Source organism: Pararge aegeria, chromosome 27 (genome assembly GCF_905163445.1).
Source record: "Pararge aegeria chromosome 27, ilParAegt1.1, whole genome shotgun sequence".
Lineage (NCBI taxonomy): Eukaryota > Metazoa > Arthropoda > Insecta > Lepidoptera > Nymphalidae > Pararge > Pararge aegeria.
Window position 1 is genome coordinate 1,614,059 of NC_053206.1, and position 22,666 is coordinate 1,636,724.

The window sequence follows — 22,666 nt, forward strand, 5'->3', positions numbered from 1 at the left end:
TAATAAACACACTCTTGCATTAACTTACTAAGGTTAACCTCTTTATTAATCGTGGCGTTACATCGGAATAGTTACTCAGTTTTTTTGTCAAACTTCAACCATTCAAATGATGGAGCGTGTCAAAACTCTATATAGCTATTCCGACGTTAGGACGCTATTGATAAGGGAGTTAGTTATGCTATAAAAATTAAGGTTGACCTACGGAAAGTACCAGGGTAGCATACGTAGTGAGGAGATGTTTCGTTATTTCCTTTTTGTTTTCTCACACTTCACTTGACACCTTTCAAATGTCAGAGCGTGACAAAACACTGCGTAACTATTCAAACGTTTAGTAAGGGATTTATTTATGTAGTATAAAAATTAAAATTGAGCTACAGAAAGTGCCAGGATATGTATTGAGGAGATGTTTTGGTATTCCTTTTATAAGAAGTAGAACATTGGGCATAGAGATAGATGAAAGAACAAAAAAACAAAGAAAAAATAGAATAGGCTTTTTGTAAGAGGAAAATAAACGGTTCCCACGGAATTGATAGAAAATAGTAACCGCGGACTTAGAACGAGTCAGTATGTGATATTTACAAAAATAAATATAATGTATGAAAATAGTGGTTTTTTTACCTTTTATTTATTATTTTTAAAGCCCTTTATTTAAGCGGACACGGCTCAGTAATCAAAAACTTCAAAATGGCGTCTACTTTTCTTAAATTCTCGATAACAGATTCGTTGTTGGCATCAAAGCGGACGCCCAGATATCGATTTTGATAGCAATCGGCTCAGTAATCAAAAACTTCAAGATGGCGTCCACTTTTGTTTCAATCCTGATCACAGATTCGTTGTTAGCATCGAAGCGGACGCCCAGATATCGATTTTGAAAGCAAGCGGCTCAGTAATCAAAAACTTCAAGATGGTGTCCACTTTTGTTTCAATCAGCCCAGATATCGATTTAGAAGGAAATCGGTTGAATATCCAAAAACTTCAAGATTCTTCTGGTTATTACGTTATTAGTCCCAGCTGAATCCTCCCACCAGTGACTTCTCCACTTTTTTCCTACATTACCGCTCCGTGCACTACTTTTTGTTGCAAGTTTAAGTTTTAGTAAATTAAAATAACAAAAAAAAATCAGTAGGTAATCCCTACTCATACTGTATTTTTCATTTTATACCAAAATTTTAATAAATTACTCAGAAAGTCTTGAAGGCAAAGTTTAAATTTTTTTTGTCGAGTAAATTTCTCCATCTTGTACAGCGTCTGTCCAGATATGATTATGATGATAAACTACTGTCGTCTCAAACTATCCGACAGTAACAGATCTGTATTCCGGCCAGTCGATGTACCCGTCGTTATTTTTGTCTGCCTGTTTGAGAGCTCCCTCCACAATCTCCGAGAGATCTTCGTCTTTATATTCCAGCACTGTATGGTGCTTCTTACCGTCGGCGTCTGAAAGAAACCACAAGCGTAATTCTAGTAGAATCGTCGACCCTGTAGACCCCTGACCCAGGCACCGTTGACTTTGAGTGATAATATTAAGACGGTGGGCGCTGTGAATTTAAGTAGGAGGTCCCGGATTCGATTCCCGGCAGCAAATTGGAGTAATGAGTCAATTGGTATTCCAAATTTAATTATGTTTATTATCTATAGTCTAAATATGTAGATTTTTTTTTGTGATATTTAAATAAACTTTATTTAACACGATAATGCGTTATAATAAAACTTTCAATGTATTAAATACCTCTTTTATATTGTTAATGTAGTTTTTTCCACAAACGTAGAATAAGGCGAAAGATAAAAAAAAACTTGGGTGTGAATTATTACTCTAACCAGATTGCTCTTCTAATAATTTTAAATGACATTGTGAGATGGTGATAACAAGAAAAAAACACCCGGCTAAGTTTGTTGTGGGCTTCTTCTTAGACCAGGACGCGTTTGGTACCCTCGTAGCTTTAGTTTTATGTTCACGAATGTGGTTCTCGCCATCATCTCACTACTGTGTAATTCTTATGTAAACATCAAAAGTGCCACCTTATGGCCTACTTGAATAAAGTTATTTTTGACTTTGACTTTGATAATATTTTTGAAAAGATTTTTATCTTGTTACGCCAAAGAAGTAAAACTTTTAACGTGTTTACATAAGTACACACACGTTTCTTTTATTTTTTTTTAACAAAAAGGAGGATAGAATAAGCAGTTACTTTGCTGTATTCCATGATTTCAAAATGCTTAATTTGCTGTACTCCGCGAAACGCAGGAGAATCTGTATGGCGTAATTTATAACTTCTTCAATCTTTATAGTCCACACCAAACTGATCTTCCGCAGCGCACCAACTCTCTACGCACGTTTCACTTTACACCGGAGCATTTGCAATAAATTATATGATAATTCTTTACAATATTTATTGTAAAGTCAACTGACGATGCTCTGGTGTCGGAGCGTAATAAAATAAAAGCATCACATTATTTCAAAATCGTTTATTGCAATATCGTTATATGTACAAAAGTAATACAAAACATTATTATAACCACAATATTTTTGTTTTCTTTTTCGTTTTTCTTTTATTAGTAATTTATATTTTTTTATATTATTTAAGAATAGAATAGAATAGAAAAACTTTATTGCAACACAACAAAAAAAAGGAAAATACAAGGAAAACAGTAATAGGACTTAGTGCTGGGGTGCAAAGGCGGCCTTATCACTAAAAGTGATCTTTTAAAGGCAACCTGAGCGTAAGAAGCCGATAAAAGAGTGGAAAATGGATGGTGCATAAAGTTACAAAAAAAAAAAACAAAAAAAAAAAAAGAAATGTAATATAAACTTACATGAACATACATACTACATTTACATATTAACTACACAAATACCAACATAAATTTATATATACTATGATAGATATATTATGTGATATATATTTATGCTATTATAAACTTACATACTACTCAATTACATAGATAAGTAATAATTCTTTAAGCGATGTTTAAACAGGTGAATGGTTTCGGAATGACGTATTTCCCAGGGGAGCGAGTTCCACAGTGTTACAGCTTTAACAGTGAATGACTCGTTATAGCGCTGAGAGCGAGATAAGGGAATCTCAAGCTTGTTGTCATTCGCCGACCGGAGACTGACAAGATGCTGAGAGAAGGAAAAACGCTCTTTAAGGTAAAGCGGAGAGATAGGACTATATAGAAGAGAATAATTTAATTATTTTTTTAGCAACCTTATCTACCCAGCGGATGTGCATGCTATGTTCGCATCGAGAAGGTACAATTGTATACACATGCCAAATAGTGCTATAGTTTAGAGTAAGCAGTTGATTGTCAGTTTTGCGAACTAAATAAAAATATATACAAAAAAAACTTACGATTAAAATCGTTGTTATGAAATTTAATTCGTATGAATTGACCTGTCTACTTATCTTTAACTAGCTTCTCCGCGTATAAAACAACCTTAAAAGATAGCATGTCTATCACGGACTTCTTTTTATAACTTTTTAAGGAAACTACTTTGTCATACATGATTTCATCGAAACTTTAAGCGTTTACGCATTGCACGCAGCGGCAGCTCTCAAGGGGAGAATAAAACCCCGATTTTGGAATATTTTTCATTGGCGTTATGCTCCTTTTGGTCTTAACGTGATGATACAGCCTTCCTCATAAATGGGCTATCCAACACTGAAATAATGTTTCTAATCGGACCAGTAGTTCCCGAGATCAACGCATTCAAGTGAACAAACAAACAAGCTCTTAAGCTTTATATGTATCTTTATATATATATTTCTTGTGTGCGTGTGTATATCACTGAACTCCTCCTAGACGGCTGGACCGATTTGAATGATTTTTTTGGTATACGTTTGTGTGGCACCCTGGATGGTTTAGATTCACAAATTAGCCCGACAGATGGCGCTGGGGTCCGCTAGTATTAGTATAAGATTATATATTTTTTCTGACGTGCCAAATATAGATTATAAAACTAACAATATTAGGTTCTCCACCCTGACATTTTTAATTTATTTAACTTTTTAAAGTGGTATAGACTGAGTAAAGAGTCTAGCTATAATAAGTACAAACCTTGCTGTATTCATAGTGTATATTTTTTCTTTTACCTTTCTGACATATAACCTTACCACACCCTTTATTGGTCAAATTTCCCTTTTACTCCAATTTACCTATAACTCCCTTATTTCAATTATTAAATATAAAAATAGTTTTCATTTCATTAAATAAGTCTTTAAAATTGTTTTATTCATCCTACTAAGCTATAAGTTGCTGTTAAAAAAAATTCCTTCCTTTCACTTCACCACAATCTCTGCCAATTACTCTCCCGTGTATTAGCCCCCTATACCCTAATTACCCCCTATTATTCCTATGCGCCCGCATGCGTAACACTAGCGTTAAGTTTAGTCTTGTACATACTGAATCCGTATTCAGTATAGTCTATGTAACCATCGTTGTTTATGTCAGTATGTTTTAAAGCTAGGTCCAAAGTTGCCTCAATTTGCGCATCTGTGTAGACTGGATGCTTTGGGTCTTGTTCACCTGAAAAAAAAGTATAATGAGTGGGAAATACTTATTAAACTTCAGTTATAGGTCAGTTTGTCACCCTTCGTAGTATTTCTATCCTCTTTGGCAATCCAAGGTTGATGTCACTTGACAACATAACCTAAACTATCATCAGTAATCTGTAATCGATCCAATCCGATATAACTCAGCGATATACTCTTGGTTTTTTATTCATAAAAAGATTTTTTTTGTCGAAAATCGCTTTGACAATAGTTAAAATTCTTGAACGTTTCTTAATTTTAAAATTTTAAATTTACACACAAACATAGTCTTTTATTTGTACTACTAACTAATATCATAATAAAGAAGTTTATTAATATTAAATATATACAAACTATTTTTTTTTTATTTTATCAAACTTGAATACTATGTGCTACTTTGATGGGAAATGTGGAAAACTGTTTTTTTTTTTTAATTTCACTACAATTTAACCCTTGACTCCAATCGCACCTACTTTTAAGTAATGGTGCAGTCGAAGATGGTACCGTACCCCAAATCGATCGGTGATCAAGTATCTCACGACAGGCTAGTGACAGGTGTAAATCTTGCAATCTTTGCTGTTTAACGTCACTTTTTTAAGTGAAACATCTGTAGCCGAGGGTAAACCTGATAGTTGGCGAATATATATGGAGGGTAGAGGTAAGGAGAGTCATCTGTGTATATGAAAAAGTGTCGTCAAAATGTATTAAATTAGGATGGCGCCACATTTGCATCAGGGTAACTCTTAAAAGAAGCGCCAAATATAAATATTGTTAGAGTAGGCTTGAAAAATAAACAAGGAAGTATGGAGATACAAGGAAGTAAGGTTATATTTACCACAATATTTTGTATCACGTAAGTTGTTGAAATTCTCAATAATTAACTACTTTAGTCGATAATGACATTAAATTTTTTAACTCGGCATACTTCAATTCATCTACGATTGCTACATTCATACCAAACCCTGTGCATCCACCAGCGCCATTGTGGAGGATTTTTGAACTGTAATTTAGCGCAACAACTGGACACTTTTTCAACTTTTCTCCCATATAAGATGACTCTCCTTACCTCTACCCTCCATACGAATATACTACTACTCGCGTCGCTTCGCCACGCTAATATGAAACACTGTATTTGATGGAATATATTTGTCATCTTATTAGTATTTCATATAGTCTATAGTTACCATTAATTTTAACTGTGGATGTTAATTTTGGCAAAAATAATTGATGCCATTAAGTAAGTACATTCCTAGAAGAAGAATTTCAACCGGTAATTAATAATAATCCAGGAGTTAGTAAGACAAGATTTGGAACAATAATAGGAGCTGTATTTGTTTAATATCTTGATAATGTTATATCAAATACTGTTGAAACATATTCCAGCTATCATCGATCAATTGTCACAGTAATAACGTCAGAGGATACATCCAATTTAGGTAACTATTACTGAAGTAACTAATGAAAATAATTAAGATTTCACGATTTTAAAGGAATTTTTGAATTTTAATTTTTTTTTTGTATTTTACGAAAATAAACGTAGGTATATTAAAAAAAAACTGTCACCATTTTCGGGAGAATATTCGTAATATTGTATTTTTATTATGTCATATTTAGTTGCTGTCATAATCTGTACAAAATAATTTCGATGTTTCACATCTGCCAGGCGTCCCATGACGGCTCACATCTTTATTTTTTAATGCAAAAGTGACGTTTGACTGCATAGGTCGTGAGATTCACGACTGTCTTAAGCTGTGATACGTTCTCACCCTGCGGCTTCTACGATACATCATATCGGAACGCTAATGGCTTCCAGCCATGAGACCAGAGAAAATTGAGAAATTATAAAATTCCCAAATTGCCCCAGCCGGAAGTCAAACCCGGGACCTCCCTCTTAAGACCACAGCTCACCACTGCGCCAGGGCGGCATAATAGTAGGGGAGCCCACGAGGCTAAATGGGGATTTACTCGAGCGTCGTAGAGACCTATTGGGATGCAAAGCTTAGATGATAAGAAGAAAAAAATGTTATATGATATATGTTACATCGGTGGGGGAAGCGGCTATAGATTTTTAAATATGTAAAAAAAAAACTGTTGCATAGACATCCTCGAGCGCATCAGATATTGATAGCAACAATGCCCTACGTATTTTTAATAATGTACGTATGTTAATCTGATCGTTTGCATGATGCGGGTGGTTGTATTTAAGGGTTGAAAATGAATAAAAAAAAATTTAATCGAGCGCGTCAGATTTTCTAAGGGAGTGTTAAGTACACCAAAAAAAAGCTCTCATTCACTAATCTGACGATTTCGATGGGACGCAAACTCGCGGCCATTTTCATAATGTGCAAAAAAAAATCGCCATTTTGAAATACTCAAGCGCGTCAGATTAAGATATATATGGTTCATCTTTATGTTCTAAACGTACTGTCTCATAATCTGACGATTATCTAGAGGGATTCGCCTGATCTGACAAAAAAAAAATAAAAAAACGGTTCACTTTAAAGGCCATCCCTGCAACTTCCCGCTAATTCCATTCCTGGGCGCTTGAAATTGTACTTATGACATTTTTGAGCTCAAAATACAATTTATGTGATATTTTGAGTTCGCTGAGTTCAAAGAAATAATATTTCTATGCATTTGAGCTCTCCCAGCTCGAAAGTCTGATAAGTTTCATAGAACACTATTTTTGGAATTTCCAAACCGCAATAACTTTTGAATGGATCAACCAATTTTCACGCGGTTGGCACCATTCGACGCAGTTTTATCATCCTCGTAAGTAATTTTGCAATTTTAATTGTTCGAACCACAGATTTCGGAGTAATCCCGAAAAAACACTTTTTCGGGTTTCTTTCGTTCACGATATCTCTCGAACGAATCAACCGATTTTGACCAGCTTGGTGGCGATCGACGTGGTTTTTTAAGCTCAAAGGCGGATTAGTTTTTGAAGTTAAGTTGATGATTCAATCGACAATTCGAGGTTATCATATGTTCCTCGAGATTTTCGGATAACCGGCTTGCTCCGATGATATTCCAAAATATTTACACATTTTTTTAATGTTTCTACCGTAAATTTAATTGTTTTTTGTAAGGTACTTTCACCACAAAATACACATTTCAAATTAATATCACTCTTATTAAATATTTATAAACTTTAACTCACACAAATAATATTAAAATAGCAAAAAAAGCAAAAACTTTGGAAACACGTTGTAAACAGTATGCCACGAATGAGTCTTTATGATCAGCTGTGATGGCGTCATGGCAACAGAAACCAGAGTGGGGACGGAGTGAGAGAGTAATAGATAGAGAAAGAGTGAGAGAGGAATAGAAACGCGGAGAAGGAAATGTAGGCATCACGCAGCTGCACGCATTTAACTTTATCGACGAATTTTTGTTATTTCGGCTTATTATTATATATTATTATATATTTTTCATCATTCTTGAATTATTTCCTTCAAAATAAAAAAAAATTTAGCTACGCTCGAAAATGTCGAGATGACGATTTTTTTTTTTCAACTTTGTTGCCCTCCCCTTTTTTTACGTCACTCTCAAATTGTCAGATTAGTGGAATATACACCTTTTAGGATGTAATTTACTCACCCTACCTTAATCTGACGCGCTCGAGAATTTCTGATGGTCAATTTTTTTTTACTAATCTGATCCTGTATCCTTCACGGGCGGCCTTATATATGGGCCTCATGTTTTGTGGAGGTACTTAACCGGGTACAAGGTATTCCCCTGTATATTAATCTGCCGCGCTTTAGTAAATCCCGAAATCCCCGCTTGGGCTCCCCTACTATAAAGAGGACTGTGAGAAATAATTCAACTTTACGGAAGTAATGAATGCACAATAAAACGGTTCTAGAACATCTTCAAATATTAAATTCCATAGACTCGTAGAATTTGCCAGAATATTTTGTTTATGATCATTTCAACCGATTGGAGTCCACTTATATTATTCTACTACAAGTTAGCCCTTGACTGCAATCTCACCTGGTAAGTGATGATGCAGTCTAAGATGGTAGCGGGCTAACCTGTTAGGGAGTATGGTAGTCATACCCCTTATCGGTTTCTACGCGACATCGCAACGGAACACTTAATCGCTTAGCGGCACGTCTTTGTCGGTAGGGTGGTAACTAGCCACTGCCAAAGCCCACCAGACCAGACCAGAGAAAATTCAGAAATTATAAATTCCCAAATTGGCCCTGCCGGGAATCAAACCCGGGACCTCCTACTTAAATTCACAGCGCTCACCGTTGCGCCAGGGAGGTCGTCAAAAGGTATACTATATACTACTATATACTACGCCGCCTGTTTTCAGCAGCTCACAGCGACTCGTTGGATAATACCATCGAATATTTCGTGAGTAAAGTTAAATAAAACTTTAATAAAATTTTGTTGTTCGTATATGTGTACTTATGTATCTATAGTAAATATATATAAATATTTGTTATTGTATATATATTTATAAATATCTCAATTTTTTTTATCTCTTTTAATAATTTATTATATTAGTTATTAGTAGTATGTACTTAAGTGTGTAAATTTATGTATTGTTTATTTTAATTGCGATTTCCCGTCTCTCATGTTTTGTTGTGTACTATCGGTAAGGTTACCTGGCAGAGATCACTTTTAGTGATAAGGTCGCCTTTTGCTTTTAATTTTTTGTTTAACTATATTTGTAATTTCTCCTTTATTACGCAATAAAGATGTTTAAATAAAATAAAAAATAAATAAAATAAATTAAACTTACCCCAATAAAATGAATCACAATCACATCACAAGCTGCCCACTATTATTTTATTAAAAGTAGGTAGTTATGTAGTTTTAGGTACACATTCATAGATATACATCTATGCACACATAACAATGTTAAAGATTGCTTAAACGATAAAAAAGCTTGGGTGTGAATTGCTCTAGCTTCATAGCTTAATATAAAGTTACTGTGAGACGATAACAACAATAATACCCGGCTGAGTTTGCTGTGTGCTCTTCTTAGACCAGGGCGCGTTTGGACTCTCGTAAGTTTAGGTTTAAGTTGGCGAACGAAGTTATTACAATGACGTAAACATATATGTATGAACGCTTCATAAGTGCCTGTGATAGGCCGACATGAATAAAGAAATTTTGCATTTGATAAAAAAAGAAAAAAAAATTTGAACAGCACCAGTTTTTTAAGGGTTTTAACTGCTGAAGTACTTTTGAGAATCGCAAGTCTGTGTTTTGGTTGCCTAGTGTCAGATTTTAGACGTTTGACGTTTACGCACGATTTGTCTGGAATCCAAAACGCGCCATCTTGTTATAACGATGGGAAACTTTATTTTATATTGGAATCTAAGGGCCACCTCAGACCATCGCCCATAAACAGTGCAAAATTACCATGGCGTAGTACCAACACGTGCTGTAATGTCCTAAGTCCATCAACCTCAGGCGTAATTGCTAAGCGAATGAGGGGTTAAGGCAGAAAACCAACACGCTGGCCCAATGCGGATTGCTGGACTCCACACACCTTTTAAGAACATTGCGGAGAACTCTTCGGTTTCCTCGCGATCTTTCCCTTCATCGTTAGAGCAGGACGCGTTTGGAACCCTCGTAGCTTAATTCTCACAATTATGTAAACACATTTGTATGAAGGCTTCATAAGTACCTGTGATAGGCTTACATGAATAAAGAATGTTCGAATTTTAATTTACCACTTCTAGATGCTATACTCTTCCCAGCCCGCACGTCACAATAGGCAAAAATAAAACGCGAGCGTACCAGTACAAATTCATCATTTTACAACATTTTATTTCCATAAACGAGCACACAACACATAAAACATATCGACAACGTACAAACATACATTAACAATGTAACCAGTATATACATAAATATTTTTGAAAATTATCTATTCGCAGTGTATAGCATAAAACGTATAAAACGAGCTTTTTTACGTTATAATAAGTAGAAGTCCAGGATAAAACGAAGGGTGAAAAATTTAAATTAAAAAGCATATTATATTAAGTGTAGAACACGGTAAATCGAAAAGGGGTAGTTACAGAATAAATAATAAAAAATACCTCTTAAACAAAAAAAAAGTTATTTTCTTCTTGCTTCACACAGATTAGCCAATGTCAGGTGTCTAACTTTTTACTTATTAGAACTGTAGAAAACATTTATTCAATTTACGCAGAGACAACCGTAATATCAGCCGAGTCTGCATTCAAATGGAGTCATTATGGCAACAGGGGAATATGTGTATAGCCAGTGACATTACTAAATAACACTCTGACCTCTATTATATCATAATACGCTAATCAAAAAGATCAGTAAAATAATTCCATAACACCTCATATACAAACAAACAAATTGATAACATGTTGAGATAGAAGTAGTAAAAAATATATTATTATATAAATAATTATGTATTTGAATCCTCATAGACAAGAATTAAATTAATATTCGAAAAAAAGGGGAAAAAGAAGAATCCTACCACATCTGCATCTATGTATTTCTAAACTTAAGATTAAAATAAATAAAATATCAATGGTGCCTAATAAAGTAAAAAAAAATGCCCGTTTTCCGAACGAAAGAAGGAATGTCTAAATGCACCTTATCTAAGGTAATTCCTAGGCATAAATTTACCCAACTAATCGTTTTTCACAAAGCAGCTCTCAATCTGGGAGTTTACATATTTTGTGTTGGATATTGTTTTGACGTTTAACAGGAAATCTTACGACTTTACTATTTGTAAACATTCATTGTCAAATCTCTGTTTACGTGTTCCCTATACATTTAGGAGTTCGTAAGGTTTAGTGAAAACGGGCATAATTCCATCTGACATTGTTCCTTGTCGCAATAAGAATCACAACTTTTTCACCTGTCAATATACAGATAATACAACACCAAAGATAAATTATTTAAAAAAAAGTATTCGATAATAAGTGGAGATTGGAAGAACGAATTCGATCACTCAATTAATAAAATATACAACTCTTACATATAACAAGTAAATTATTAAGAATCTCTAGTTTTTCTTTTTTGTTTTAATGTAAACTTTATTTTACGCTGAGCCAACGAGATAAGATAAAAAACTGTAAACTTTAACGTTTCAATTTTTTAACCCTACTATAAAAAAGGTATGGGGTGTACAGGTGTGCGTAATTAGTCATTTTTTTTTATTCCTCTACAAGTTAATCCTCGAATGCAATCACACCGAGTGGTAAGTGATGATGCAGTCTTGGTAGCGGGTTGTTTGGGGTATGGCCCCCACAATTAGTTTCTATGAGGCACGTCACGTCATGTCATGGGACGTCTTTGTCGAAAGGACTATAACTAGCCGTAGCCTCCCGCAAGACCACACCGGAAAAGATAAAATTCGGCAATTATATATTCCCAAAAGACCACAGCGCTCAACTACTTTGTATACTCATTGACAGTACCGGTGCGCAAGCAAAACCAAATTGGTTTACCGCAGATCCACTGTCTTTGTATTATATTGCCTGACAAGGAATAAAATTTACATTACCACCTGCCAAAGCAAATATAATATTATTATTTAGATGCTATTTCCACCTTTAGCTGATGCTCAAAGCTGTCGGAGAAGAGCCAATGCTCCAAGAGACGCTGTGGGAGTAGATAACATTTTGTCCTTTTCCCGGGGGGGAAAATTGTCTCCTGCCCATGCTGGCCGCGGTGTTGGCCGACCGGGTTAACTCACTATGTACTTATTTACTTATTGCACACGTGCCAATACACCACGCGAACAAGCTCAGCTCACGTCACATACGGTATACTTTGACGTAATTCCCACTAATTGCTCAGTTTTATATAGTTAACATTATTTATCTATTGGCATATATTTATGGAGTTGGTGATATTCTGTAAATTATTGCAGCCAACTTTTTCGTGACATTCAAAACTGTTATGCTGACGGCCAATCGTGTCAACTTGAAAAGAAAACAATAATGACAGATTAACATCAACTGCACCAAATTAAAAAAAAAAACCTATTTTGAGTTTTAAAACAAAAACCTTCACGCGAAGTTGTGAACATGGAATGGTATTAACTTTTTCCTTTATATGGCAACACTGAAATTAAAGTATAGCTATGAATATTGACTGTGTGACAGCTGTCTGTTAGTAATAATGGTGCTGAAATTACGGATAAAATCACCATTTTATGCAGCGAAATATAAACATTAATTATAGAAATATCATTTGTTGTGAGCAGGTAGTTATTTCGGCTCCTCCAACCTGCTTAGGCCTACTTCCTTGGCTCTTTAAAACCACAAGTTATAGTGACAAAAAGCGGCCGTTTTATATATTTTAGATTTACACTTGTTTGGTGACAATATTATTTTCTATTCTACAGTGTATCCTTCAAAGAGTTGTTTCAGTTAAATGAAATATTAGTCTTTTTAATAAAACCGACCGACTTATTCGACGAAATATATTTAAATGTCTTATTCTCATTATACTGGCTCGGTATAATATTTTTATACTTTTTTATAATTATAAAAAATGGTATGAAAAATCTTGGCACATAGTTGAGTTTATTTTATAAATCTCAATAGAGATTGTAATCTATAATCATATCGAAGGTTTAGACACAACTTTGTATAATATAGTGTTATTTTATATAAAATAATGTGTAAAACGATTTAAAAAATGTCTTTAAATGCCTTTAAACTTTTTAAATGACCTAATTGAGTATTTGATTGCAGTACGTATTTTTACATACGTTATATCAATAAAGTTGTGTACATAATGTTTTATTAAAATACAACACTTTTTTAATTATAACCGAAGTCGTTTTTTATACTAAAACGTTAAGTAGAAGTTTGATTGAATTAAATATAATTTGAGTTTGACATATTTTCAGTGTTGCCACACTAAATGAAAATCCTACCGAAACGGTAGCAAATGCTACTTTAATAACTCTACTCTGTTATCCTTCTTTATTTTGATTTTTCTGTTGAGCCCTTATGAATTCGGGGTAATCGATGAAGCCGTCTCGATTATGATCATCCATGTTCAAAATTGGATCGATTAAATTTGTTAATTCGTCATCTTTGAAGATTTTCTCTTCGGCTGGCGGGGTGCCCGGTTGCGGCTGTTGTTTGTTGTTGTGACCTTGCTCTGTGGTGACAAAATGGCGGCGGTTCCCATGACAACCACGGCGGATGGATGGCACATAGAAATGGAAGACAAACAAATGTATGAGGATAAACCTTTCATTTAAATTATTAACACAGTTTTATAGTTTTATGATCGCTTTTATAATAATAATTCTTCATTTGGTAACTGTGACCCATTCACGCTACTAACAGAATAATTAAAAACAGTAATAATGAAAAACTAAAAAAATATATACATAAGTATATTTAAGTTTTTTTTATTACAAGTAGCCCTTGCATTCTCACCTATTGGTAAGTGATTATGCAAGCAAAGGTAGCGGGGCTGACCTGATAAGAAGTATGGCAGTCATATTTACCCATTCTCCTAATCTGTTTCTAAGCGACATCGTACCGGAACGGTTAATCGCTTTGCGGAACGTCTTTATTACGAGACCAGAGAAAAATAAAAAATATGAATTCCCAAACCCGGGACTTCCAACTATAACCCACAGCGCTCGCCGCAGCGCCACACAGGTCGGCAAGAAATATAAGATTTGTAAACAACATAGAATCGTCTTCGTTTAATCAACGATGAAAATGTTAAGTTAACATATATGTATGAACGCTTCAAGAACCTTTTTTTTTTTTTTTCGGATTGTGTGTAGTTGATTAACCCTAATGATTTTAACAGCGTAACGCGGGCTTGTTGGCGAGCCTCGGAATGGGGCTCTGCCAGGAGTCAAGTACCTGTGGACAGGCCTACATGAATAAAGAATTTCTAAATTTTTGAATTTGAATTTGAATGGAGAGAGGGCGAGATCGAATAGTTCCCGAGCACAGCTCTCCTTTCAGAATTTCTTTATTCGAAAACGATTCTAAGATTGCAGGTAAATCTCATACGGTGAGCTAAGATGAAAGCACTTGAAAACGTGATTTTAATCAAAAGCATTTTAAATATTAGCGCCCTTTGCACAAAAAGCCCTTTTAAACATATAACCCTATAAATTTAATAATAAAAAAACGACACACAAAACAACCCAATTAAATAATAAAAAAGCTATACGGTTTTTATGATAATAAAAAACTAGTCTCCAAAATACATCTTAAGCACATATTTTTACTATTATAGTGGTTTTGAGGGTTCCGCATCCTACTAAAAGGCTGCCAACGGGGACCTAATGTCATACTCAATCTCGAAAATGTTATACACTCATCTCAGAAATGTTATACACTCATTTCAGTAATGTTATACACGCATCTTAGAAATGTTATACAATCATTGCAGCAATGTTATACACTCATCTCAGAAATGTTAGACACGCATCTCAGAAATGTTATACACTCATCTCAGAAATGTTATTCGTACATTTCTGAAGTATTATACACTCATCTCAGAAATGCTACACTTACACTCAATCTTAGAAATGTTAGACACTCAATATTAGAAATATTAAATGTGTGTCTTTCAGTGCAATATACTAGTCTACATAAAATTAGTAATTCATTGAAAGGAAATTGTATACAACTTTACAATAAACTACCAGTTGATATCTTGGAGATATCTCTATCTCTCGATAGAAAAGTCCTATTATAGTATTAAGGACTACGTCAACGATAAAAAAGCTTGGGTGTAAATTTTTGCTCTAACCAGGTTGCTTCTAAAATAGTTTTAAATGAAAATGTGAGATGGTGATAACAAAAGAAAAACAATCGGCTAAGTTTGTTGTGGGCTTCTACTTAGACCAGGGCGCGTTTGGAACCCTCGTAGCTTTAGTTTTAAGTTGACGAATTTAGTTATCGCCATCAAGTCACTTCTATGTCATACCTTACATGTAAAGTACGCAACAAAAGTGCCATCTATGTGCTTATTTGATCAAAATAAATATTTGACTTTGACTTTGACTTTATACACTAAATCTCAAAAGATCCTCACCGTGCCAATGTATTAATGACTTGATCAGCTCGCAGCCATCCAGTTTGTTGTTGTTGTCGGCGTCATGCATCTTGAAGTAGTGGAATTGAAGCTCCTGATCCGACATCTTGGATGTGTCTATGGGCACATCCATGTGCTCTTGGATGTGTCTATTAAAAAAAAAACATTTCTTTTTTATTTCGCCGGGAGCATCGACAAAGCTAGGACTTGTTTGTGGCGTGCCTATTATCCCAAAACTCAACAAGAAAACTTTTATTTCTTTAGTACACATATTTTGTGGATATTGATATTCTTAATGACAAGGTTGCTTTGAAGCATCCGGCTCCGCTTTCATGTCTCACAAGATAGAAAAATGAATTTTAAAATGTAAAATGTAAATTGTTTATGTTGGAAAAGAGCAACTGCTGAGTTTCTTGACGGCTTCTTCTCGATAGAATCTGCCTTCCGAACCGGTGGTAGAGTCACTACACACAGACAGACTTGACGTTTCAAAAGTGCTTATATTAGGGCTACTTGAAATAAATGAATTTTGAATTTTTGAATTTTGCGCATCGCGAAGCCAAACGTATAATAGCCCAGTGGGTACAAGCTCGACTACACTTTTGAGGAGCCGAGTTCGAATCCCAGCACACACCTCTAACTTTTCAAAGTTATGTGCGTTTTAAGTAATTAAAATATCACTTGCTTCAACGGTGAAGGAAAACATCGTGAGGAAACCTGCATGCCTGAGAGTTCTCCACAATGTTCTCAAAGGTGTGTTGAGTCCACCATTCCGCACTGGGCCAGCGTGGTGGACCACGGCCTTAACCCCTTCTCATTGTTGGAGGTTATCCGTGCCCGTGCGAGGATTAAAACTTTAATAAAAACATTAATTGGAATATTATGTGGGATTTTAGAAAAAATAAATATCGGATATAAATAAATAAATAAATATACTACGACAATACACACATCGCCATCTAGCCCCAAAGTAAGCGTAGCTTGTGTTATGGGTACTAAGATAACTGATGGATATTATTTATGAATATTATACAAAAATACTTATAATATATAGATAAACACCCAGACACTGAAAAACATTCATGTCCATCACACAAATATTGTCCAGTTGTGGGAATCGAACCCACGGCCTTGGACCCAGAAAGCAGGTTCGCTGCCCACTGCGCCAATCGGCCGTCATATAATAAACATTGAAGATATAATTAATTTAGAATTGCACTTACTCTCTTTCGTGTGCGATATTTGCGGCATCCAGTATGTGGGGATCTGGAAAAAGAAGGACACATTAAAGGTCAGCGCACACGATTGATTGTGATTCGAATCATTTCATCAAGTTAACGCTTTTAACAGCGTGGCTCGAGAACTAATGGCTGAAATAAACTAAAATATAATATAAATAAAAAATATACTACGACAATACACACATCGCCTAGACCGAAAGCAAGCGTTGTGTACGTACATATAAAAATGAATGAATGAAAGATACTTTTATTGCACACCACAAAAAGTACATAAAAGAAGAAAAGTATAACAAAACATCGTATACGGCGGCGGCCTTATCGCTTCATAGAGATTTCTTGAAGGCAATCAATGGCGAAAAAAACAAATAAGGAAAATATTTATTTTATGGGTATATGTAGATATACCCAAAAAATAAATATGTCATTACTTAAATAAATATAAATAAAAAAACAATATTTGTAACTAAAGACAAATAAATAAATAAGTAACTACCAAGATATATAAAAATGATATTCACTTAAAAATAATAAATAAATTATATATCAAACAGAATAAATAATTATCCTCAAACATAAATAACAAAAATGAAAAAAGAGGGAACAGTGAACTATCACGGTTCACCAGATAATTGAGACGAAAAGTTATGGTTCATATAAACACCCAGACACTGGAAAACAATTATGTCAGCACAGCCTTGGACTCAGAAAGCAGGGTCGCTCCCCACTGCGCCAATGGAGCTTCATGGGACTTTCATTCGAGTGATGTTACAACCAATAAAGATTTACCATTGCCGTGATGGCCGTGTCCTTGAGGTGTCTGCTGCACGGGCATCTGTTGCACGGGCACCTGTTGTTGATATTGTTGTTGCGGGGGCTGTTGTTGTTGTTGTTGGAACTGTTGTTGTTGAGGCGGTTGTTGAAACTGCTGTTGTTGCTGTTGCGGCTGCTGTTGTTGATACTGTTGCTGTTGTTGCGGTGGCTGCTGGTATTGTTGTTGCGGGGGAGGGGGCGGTTGTTGATATTGTTGTTGCTGTTAACAAAAATAGACAGTTTATACTTGACTGTTGTTATTGTTATTGGTGCTGTTGTTGCGGGGGCTGCTGGTATTGTTGTTGTGGGGAAGGGGGCGGCTGTTGATATTGTTGTTGATGTTGACGGAAAACGATATGGTTCACATTTAGCTGCTGTTAATGGTAAGGTTGATGCTGTTATATAGTATTGTTGTTGTAGGAGAGGGGGCGGCTGTTGATATTGTTGTTGCTGTTAACAACAAAATAGATTATCATATTTCGCTGCTGTTATTAGTACGGTTGCTGTTTCTTTGGGAGCAGAATATTGTTTTAAGAGAGGTGGCCGTTGTTGATATTGTTGTAAAACAAATAATTTTAAAATAATATTCGGTACAGAAGTGCAAAATTAAAAACAAATATATCTATCCATACAAATAATGACAGAATGTTTATCTGTACCGGCTACAACTATTAGGAACACAGCAAATGAAGTAACAAAGCGAGCAATAAAAGAATATATCATAACATATATATATATCATAATAAGATACAGAGGAAATTTTGTAAGCAAATAATTTTCCTTACGAAATTTATGTAACATGTTAGAATTACGAAATAATATTAAAGTATGCGTAACTATATTTCATAAGGAATATATATTTCAAAAATATTAAATCAAAAGCATATTAACTTATTTACTTTTTCATACAAACGAATTCAAAACATTCCAAATGTTTACTTGTGACAACCCTATAGAATAAAGTGACAGGAGTCACAAAACTTTAATCTTGCATGTGAAGGCTGTCTTATTTCTTTCAGTAAAAACTATGACAGTGGTTTACTCAAAACCTATTAGGTTTTAGTTTTCATAGGTAAGTCTCAAAAAGTATATAATGTACCTCTAAAGCATGTAAAGTATTACTTCGATTTTCATTTACACGCTGTATACGCCGACAAAGTAGTGGGGAACTGCTGTTTTACTAAAGCAATTATAATATATGTAGGTAGATAACAGATTAAAATTGTAATCTTTTTAGCATTAGTATAGTATTTATGTTATCAGCGATTAAATGGATCAAGGAGGTACTTAACATTAAATAAATATCTGTTGTTATGCCTACAAAAACAACTTTAAAACTATTAAATTACTAGCTGTTGCCCGCGACTTCGTCTGCGTTTGGTTTGTTTTTAATGTGGCGTTTAATTTAGTTGTAGTTCTAAAAAAAATTAAAGTATTCAGCGTCGCTTTGTCTTAAATGACGGCTGCTGTCCGCTGAGGAGTTCTGTCCTCTATCTCCAACCTCATTCAGATGTACATAAAGTTTGGGCAAAATAAAACACATAATATAACTTCTATAGTACAAAAATAATGATTTAAATTGTTTATAATTTGTCAGAGTTATGGTGTAAAATCGTCAAACACTTTCATCCCCTCTCCCAAAGGAACCGAGCTTAATTTCGGGATAAAAAGTATGCTATATTACTTCTAACACTTCCGAGAATATGTGTACAAAGATTCATGAGGATCGGTTAAGTAGTTTTTGCGTGAAAGCGTAGCAAATAAGCTTACATTGACATTTATAATATTAGTAGGGATAGGGATATATAACTCTTTGTTAGGAACATACCATACTAATGTAAAATTAATGTTAACGCTCTGCCCATAATGCAATAAACAGAAAAGGGCCAACTGTTGCTCTATCTGTCATACTTCATCACATAAACCTATTACTGGCCCACTACAGAGCACGGGTCTCCTCCCACAATAAGAAGGGGTTAAGGACTTAGTCCACCAAGCTAGCCCAGTGCGGATTGGTGGACTCCACACACCTTTGAGAACATTACGTAGATATCTCAAACATGCTTCCTCATGATGTTTGATTTCCTCACGATGTTTTCCTTCACCGTCGAAGCAAGTGATATTTTAATAACTTAGAAAAATTTTAGGTGTGTGCTGGGACTTCGAACTCGGCTACGCGACAGTTAAGTCAAGCTCCTACCCAATGCGCTACCACTGCTTCAGACATAAGAATTCTGTGATACTTATTAGCATTAAAATTCAAATGTCTTATTCATGAAGCCCTTATCACAGGCACTTATAAGGTCATTCATACATATAACTTGTAACCATTAATGTTAGGTGATGGTGATCACACTAACATTTTCCAGTTGTGGCAATTGAACCATTGGCCTTTGAAAGCAGGGTCGCTGCCCACTGCGCCATTTGCTAGTCCCAGTGCATGCTGGGAACCAAACTAATTATCACTCGTAATCTTGATGATCTTAATAGGTTCTTAATTATATTTGTTAACTTAAAACAATTAAAACGATTAAACGATTAAAGCTAGGTGGGTTCAAAACGTGCCCTGGTCTAAGTAGAGCTCGCAACAAACTTAGCTGGGATCTTATTCTTAAGCACGGCAGGCATTGTTTTACGACACAGAGCTCGGAAGGTGGCCTCTCCATTTTTTATGAAATTGTTGCAGTCGTTTTTCTTAATTCATATAACAATAAAGTCATACGCAACAGGTGATAACACAATGATGTTAAATTCAATTTGAAGTAAAATAATGCAAGTTCAAACTTACTTGGTAGTTTTGTGGAGGCACTCCAGGTGCAACTTTTTGCTGATATTGCTGACATATCGTGAATTGGAACACCAATGTTAATATTAGTAACCGATACATTTTCTGAAATCAAATAATATCACACTCTTTAACACTATTTTTAATTTATCCTATTTAGTTAATCATTGTCTATAGATGCATGGAAGCTCTAAAGCCTTCTCTCTCTCTCTCATAGGAGAGAAAATTTTAGAGCATATACCAGGCTATTACACTTCCCCCGCTTTGGAGTCCCACATAACCTCCGTCCTGCCCAAGGGTCGGAGGCAGTAATAAAGCTTTTCCACCACGCCAAAAAAAAAAACATGGGCTCCACTTAACATGTATTTATTATCCCAAAGTTTTAAAAATAACTGGAAATGACGGCTTAACGTGCGCTCCGAGGTAGAGGGGTCGACTACGTCAAAGCTGGTACTGAATATGAAGAAAAACCCAGAAACTTTAAAGTACCTTTAATTTAAAAGTTTTATGCCCAAACTGCGATTAAACTCTTGAGTTCGTGATCCCTAGTCTAAAATACTAACCATAAGACGATGGTCGAGTCAGTTTGGTTAGTTGTTCGACACACACTTTTTAAAATTAATTTCTCCTCTTTCGATTGTTGAAAGTTCGATAGTTTGGTGAACTTAAAAGATTTTTGACTACAAACACGAGTTTTGTTTAAATCACTGATGAAACGTGTAAATAATTGATTTGCTAATTTACTTACGTGGACGATAAAACACCTTATCGAATGGATATTGATAAAATATTAATGTTTTAATTTCTGCGGACGTTTTCAAAAAACAAGTTTCGCTTTCGAAACACGTCACGTCGGGATGTCAATGTCATTTTGACAATTCATTCCCTGACGTTCGGAAACTTAGGATGTCAGGCAATAAATAGCCAGACTATCAATATTTCAGAACAAATGTTATTTGTATCCTTGTTGCTCCCTCCCTATTGACTTAAAATTTGTATGACCACCAAAAATCTGCAGCAAGGTTTTGGGACTTAAATAAATTACTAAGCAGACTTCTAAGTTTTTAACTCAGATTTGGAATACAATCGCAATCTTGCCTGTCTTTCAGTATAACTATAACTAAATGTGTGACAACTGATCAAATCGACGTTAGATCAAATAGTGATCGTTCTGCACTTCTACGCTCTGAGTATGGAGGGTAAAGGTAAGAAGAGTCATCTGTGTATATGAAAAAGTGTCGTCAAAATGTATTAAATTAGGATGGCGCCACATTTGCATCAGGGTAACTCTTAAAAGAAGCGCCAAATATAAATATTGTTAGAGTAGGCTTGAAAAATAAACAAGGAAGTATGGAGATACAAGGAAGTAAGGTTATATTTACCACAATATTTTGTACAACGTAAGTTGTTGAAATTCTCAATAATTAACTACTTTAGTCGATAATGACATAATAAATTTTAACTCGGCATACTTCAATTCATCTACGATTGCTACATTCATACCATACCCTGTGCATCCACCAGCGCCATTGTGGAGGATTTTTGAACTGTTATTTAGCGCAACAACTGGACACTTTTTCAACTTTTCTCCCATATAAGATGACTCTCCTTACCTCTACCCTCCATAGCTCCGAGATAACCGCGATTGACGTCAGTTAATCCAGGTCTAATAGACCTGTGGGTCGTTGGCATCTGCTGACAGCGCGACTTGTTGAGGTCAGGTTGGTATGTGTGTAACAAGTGCGTTAACGGAGTGGTCTATCGTCTACGTTTTAGAAAAAAATATTTAAAAATTTAGACGCCTATTATTACTTAAACTATGGAGGGTAGAGGTAAGGAGGGTCATCTGTGTATATGAAAAAGTGTCGTCAAAACGTATTAAATTAGGATGGCGCCACATTTGCATCAGGGTAACTCTTAAAAGAAGTGCCAAATATAAATATTGTTAGAGTAGGCTTGAAAAATAAACAAGGAAGTATGGAGATACAAGGAAGTAAGGTTATATTTACCACAATATTTTGTACAACGTAAGTTGTTGAAATTCTCAATAATTGACTACTTTAGTCGATAATGACATAAAAATTTTTAACTCGGCATACTTCAATTCATCTACGATTGCTACATTCATACCATACCCTGTGCATCCACCAGCGCCATTGTGGAGGATTTTTGAACTGTTATTTAGCGCAACAACTGGACACTTTTTCAACTTTTCTCCCATATAAGATGACTCTCCTTACCTCTACCCTCCATAACTTAAACCT

At 35.0% G+C, this 22,666-nt stretch overlaps 1 protein-coding gene across 4 annotated transcripts; it reads right to left on the reverse strand.

Moving 5' to 3' along the window:
* Positions 1-1,192: 1,192 nt before the first annotated feature.
* On the reverse strand, positions 1,193-21,259 carry LOC120635665 (nuclear transcription factor Y subunit beta). Of its 4 annotated transcripts, XM_039906750.1 has the most exons (7): positions 20,966-21,108; positions 20,406-20,507; positions 17,594-17,837; positions 16,790-16,832; positions 15,567-15,715; positions 4,405-4,527; positions 1,193-1,437 (listed from the first exon to the last, which is right to left on the reverse strand). In XM_039906750.1, the coding sequence occupies exons 1-7, from the start codon at positions 20,966-20,968 to the stop codon at positions 1,292-1,294; spliced, it is 810 nt and encodes a 269-aa protein (XP_039762684.1). In that variant the 5' UTR covers positions 20,969-21,108; the 3' UTR covers positions 1,193-1,291. The 4 variants fall into 4 exon arrangements, with proteins under 4 accessions (XP_039762684.1, XP_039762683.1, XP_039762682.1 ...); XM_039906749.1 differs by lacking the exon at positions 4,405-4,527 and having other exon boundaries at positions 1,197-1,437; positions 20,966-21,106; XM_039906748.1 differs by lacking the exons at positions 1,193-1,437; positions 4,405-4,527; positions 20,966-21,108 and adding exons at positions 10,290-13,655; positions 21,151-21,259.
* Between the last annotated feature and the right edge of the window lie 1,407 nt (positions 21,260-22,666).

Coding starts and splice junctions, on each gene's coding strand:
- LOC120635665 (XM_039906750.1), bottom strand. Junction 17,838..20,405: donor TGCCTCCACAAAACTACCAA/GTAAGTTTGAAC, acceptor TTTTGTTAACAG/CAACAACAATATCAACAACC. Junction 1,438..4,404: donor CTATACTGAATACGGATTCA/GTATGTACAAGA, acceptor GGTTTCTTTCAG/ACGCCGACGGTAAGAAGCAC.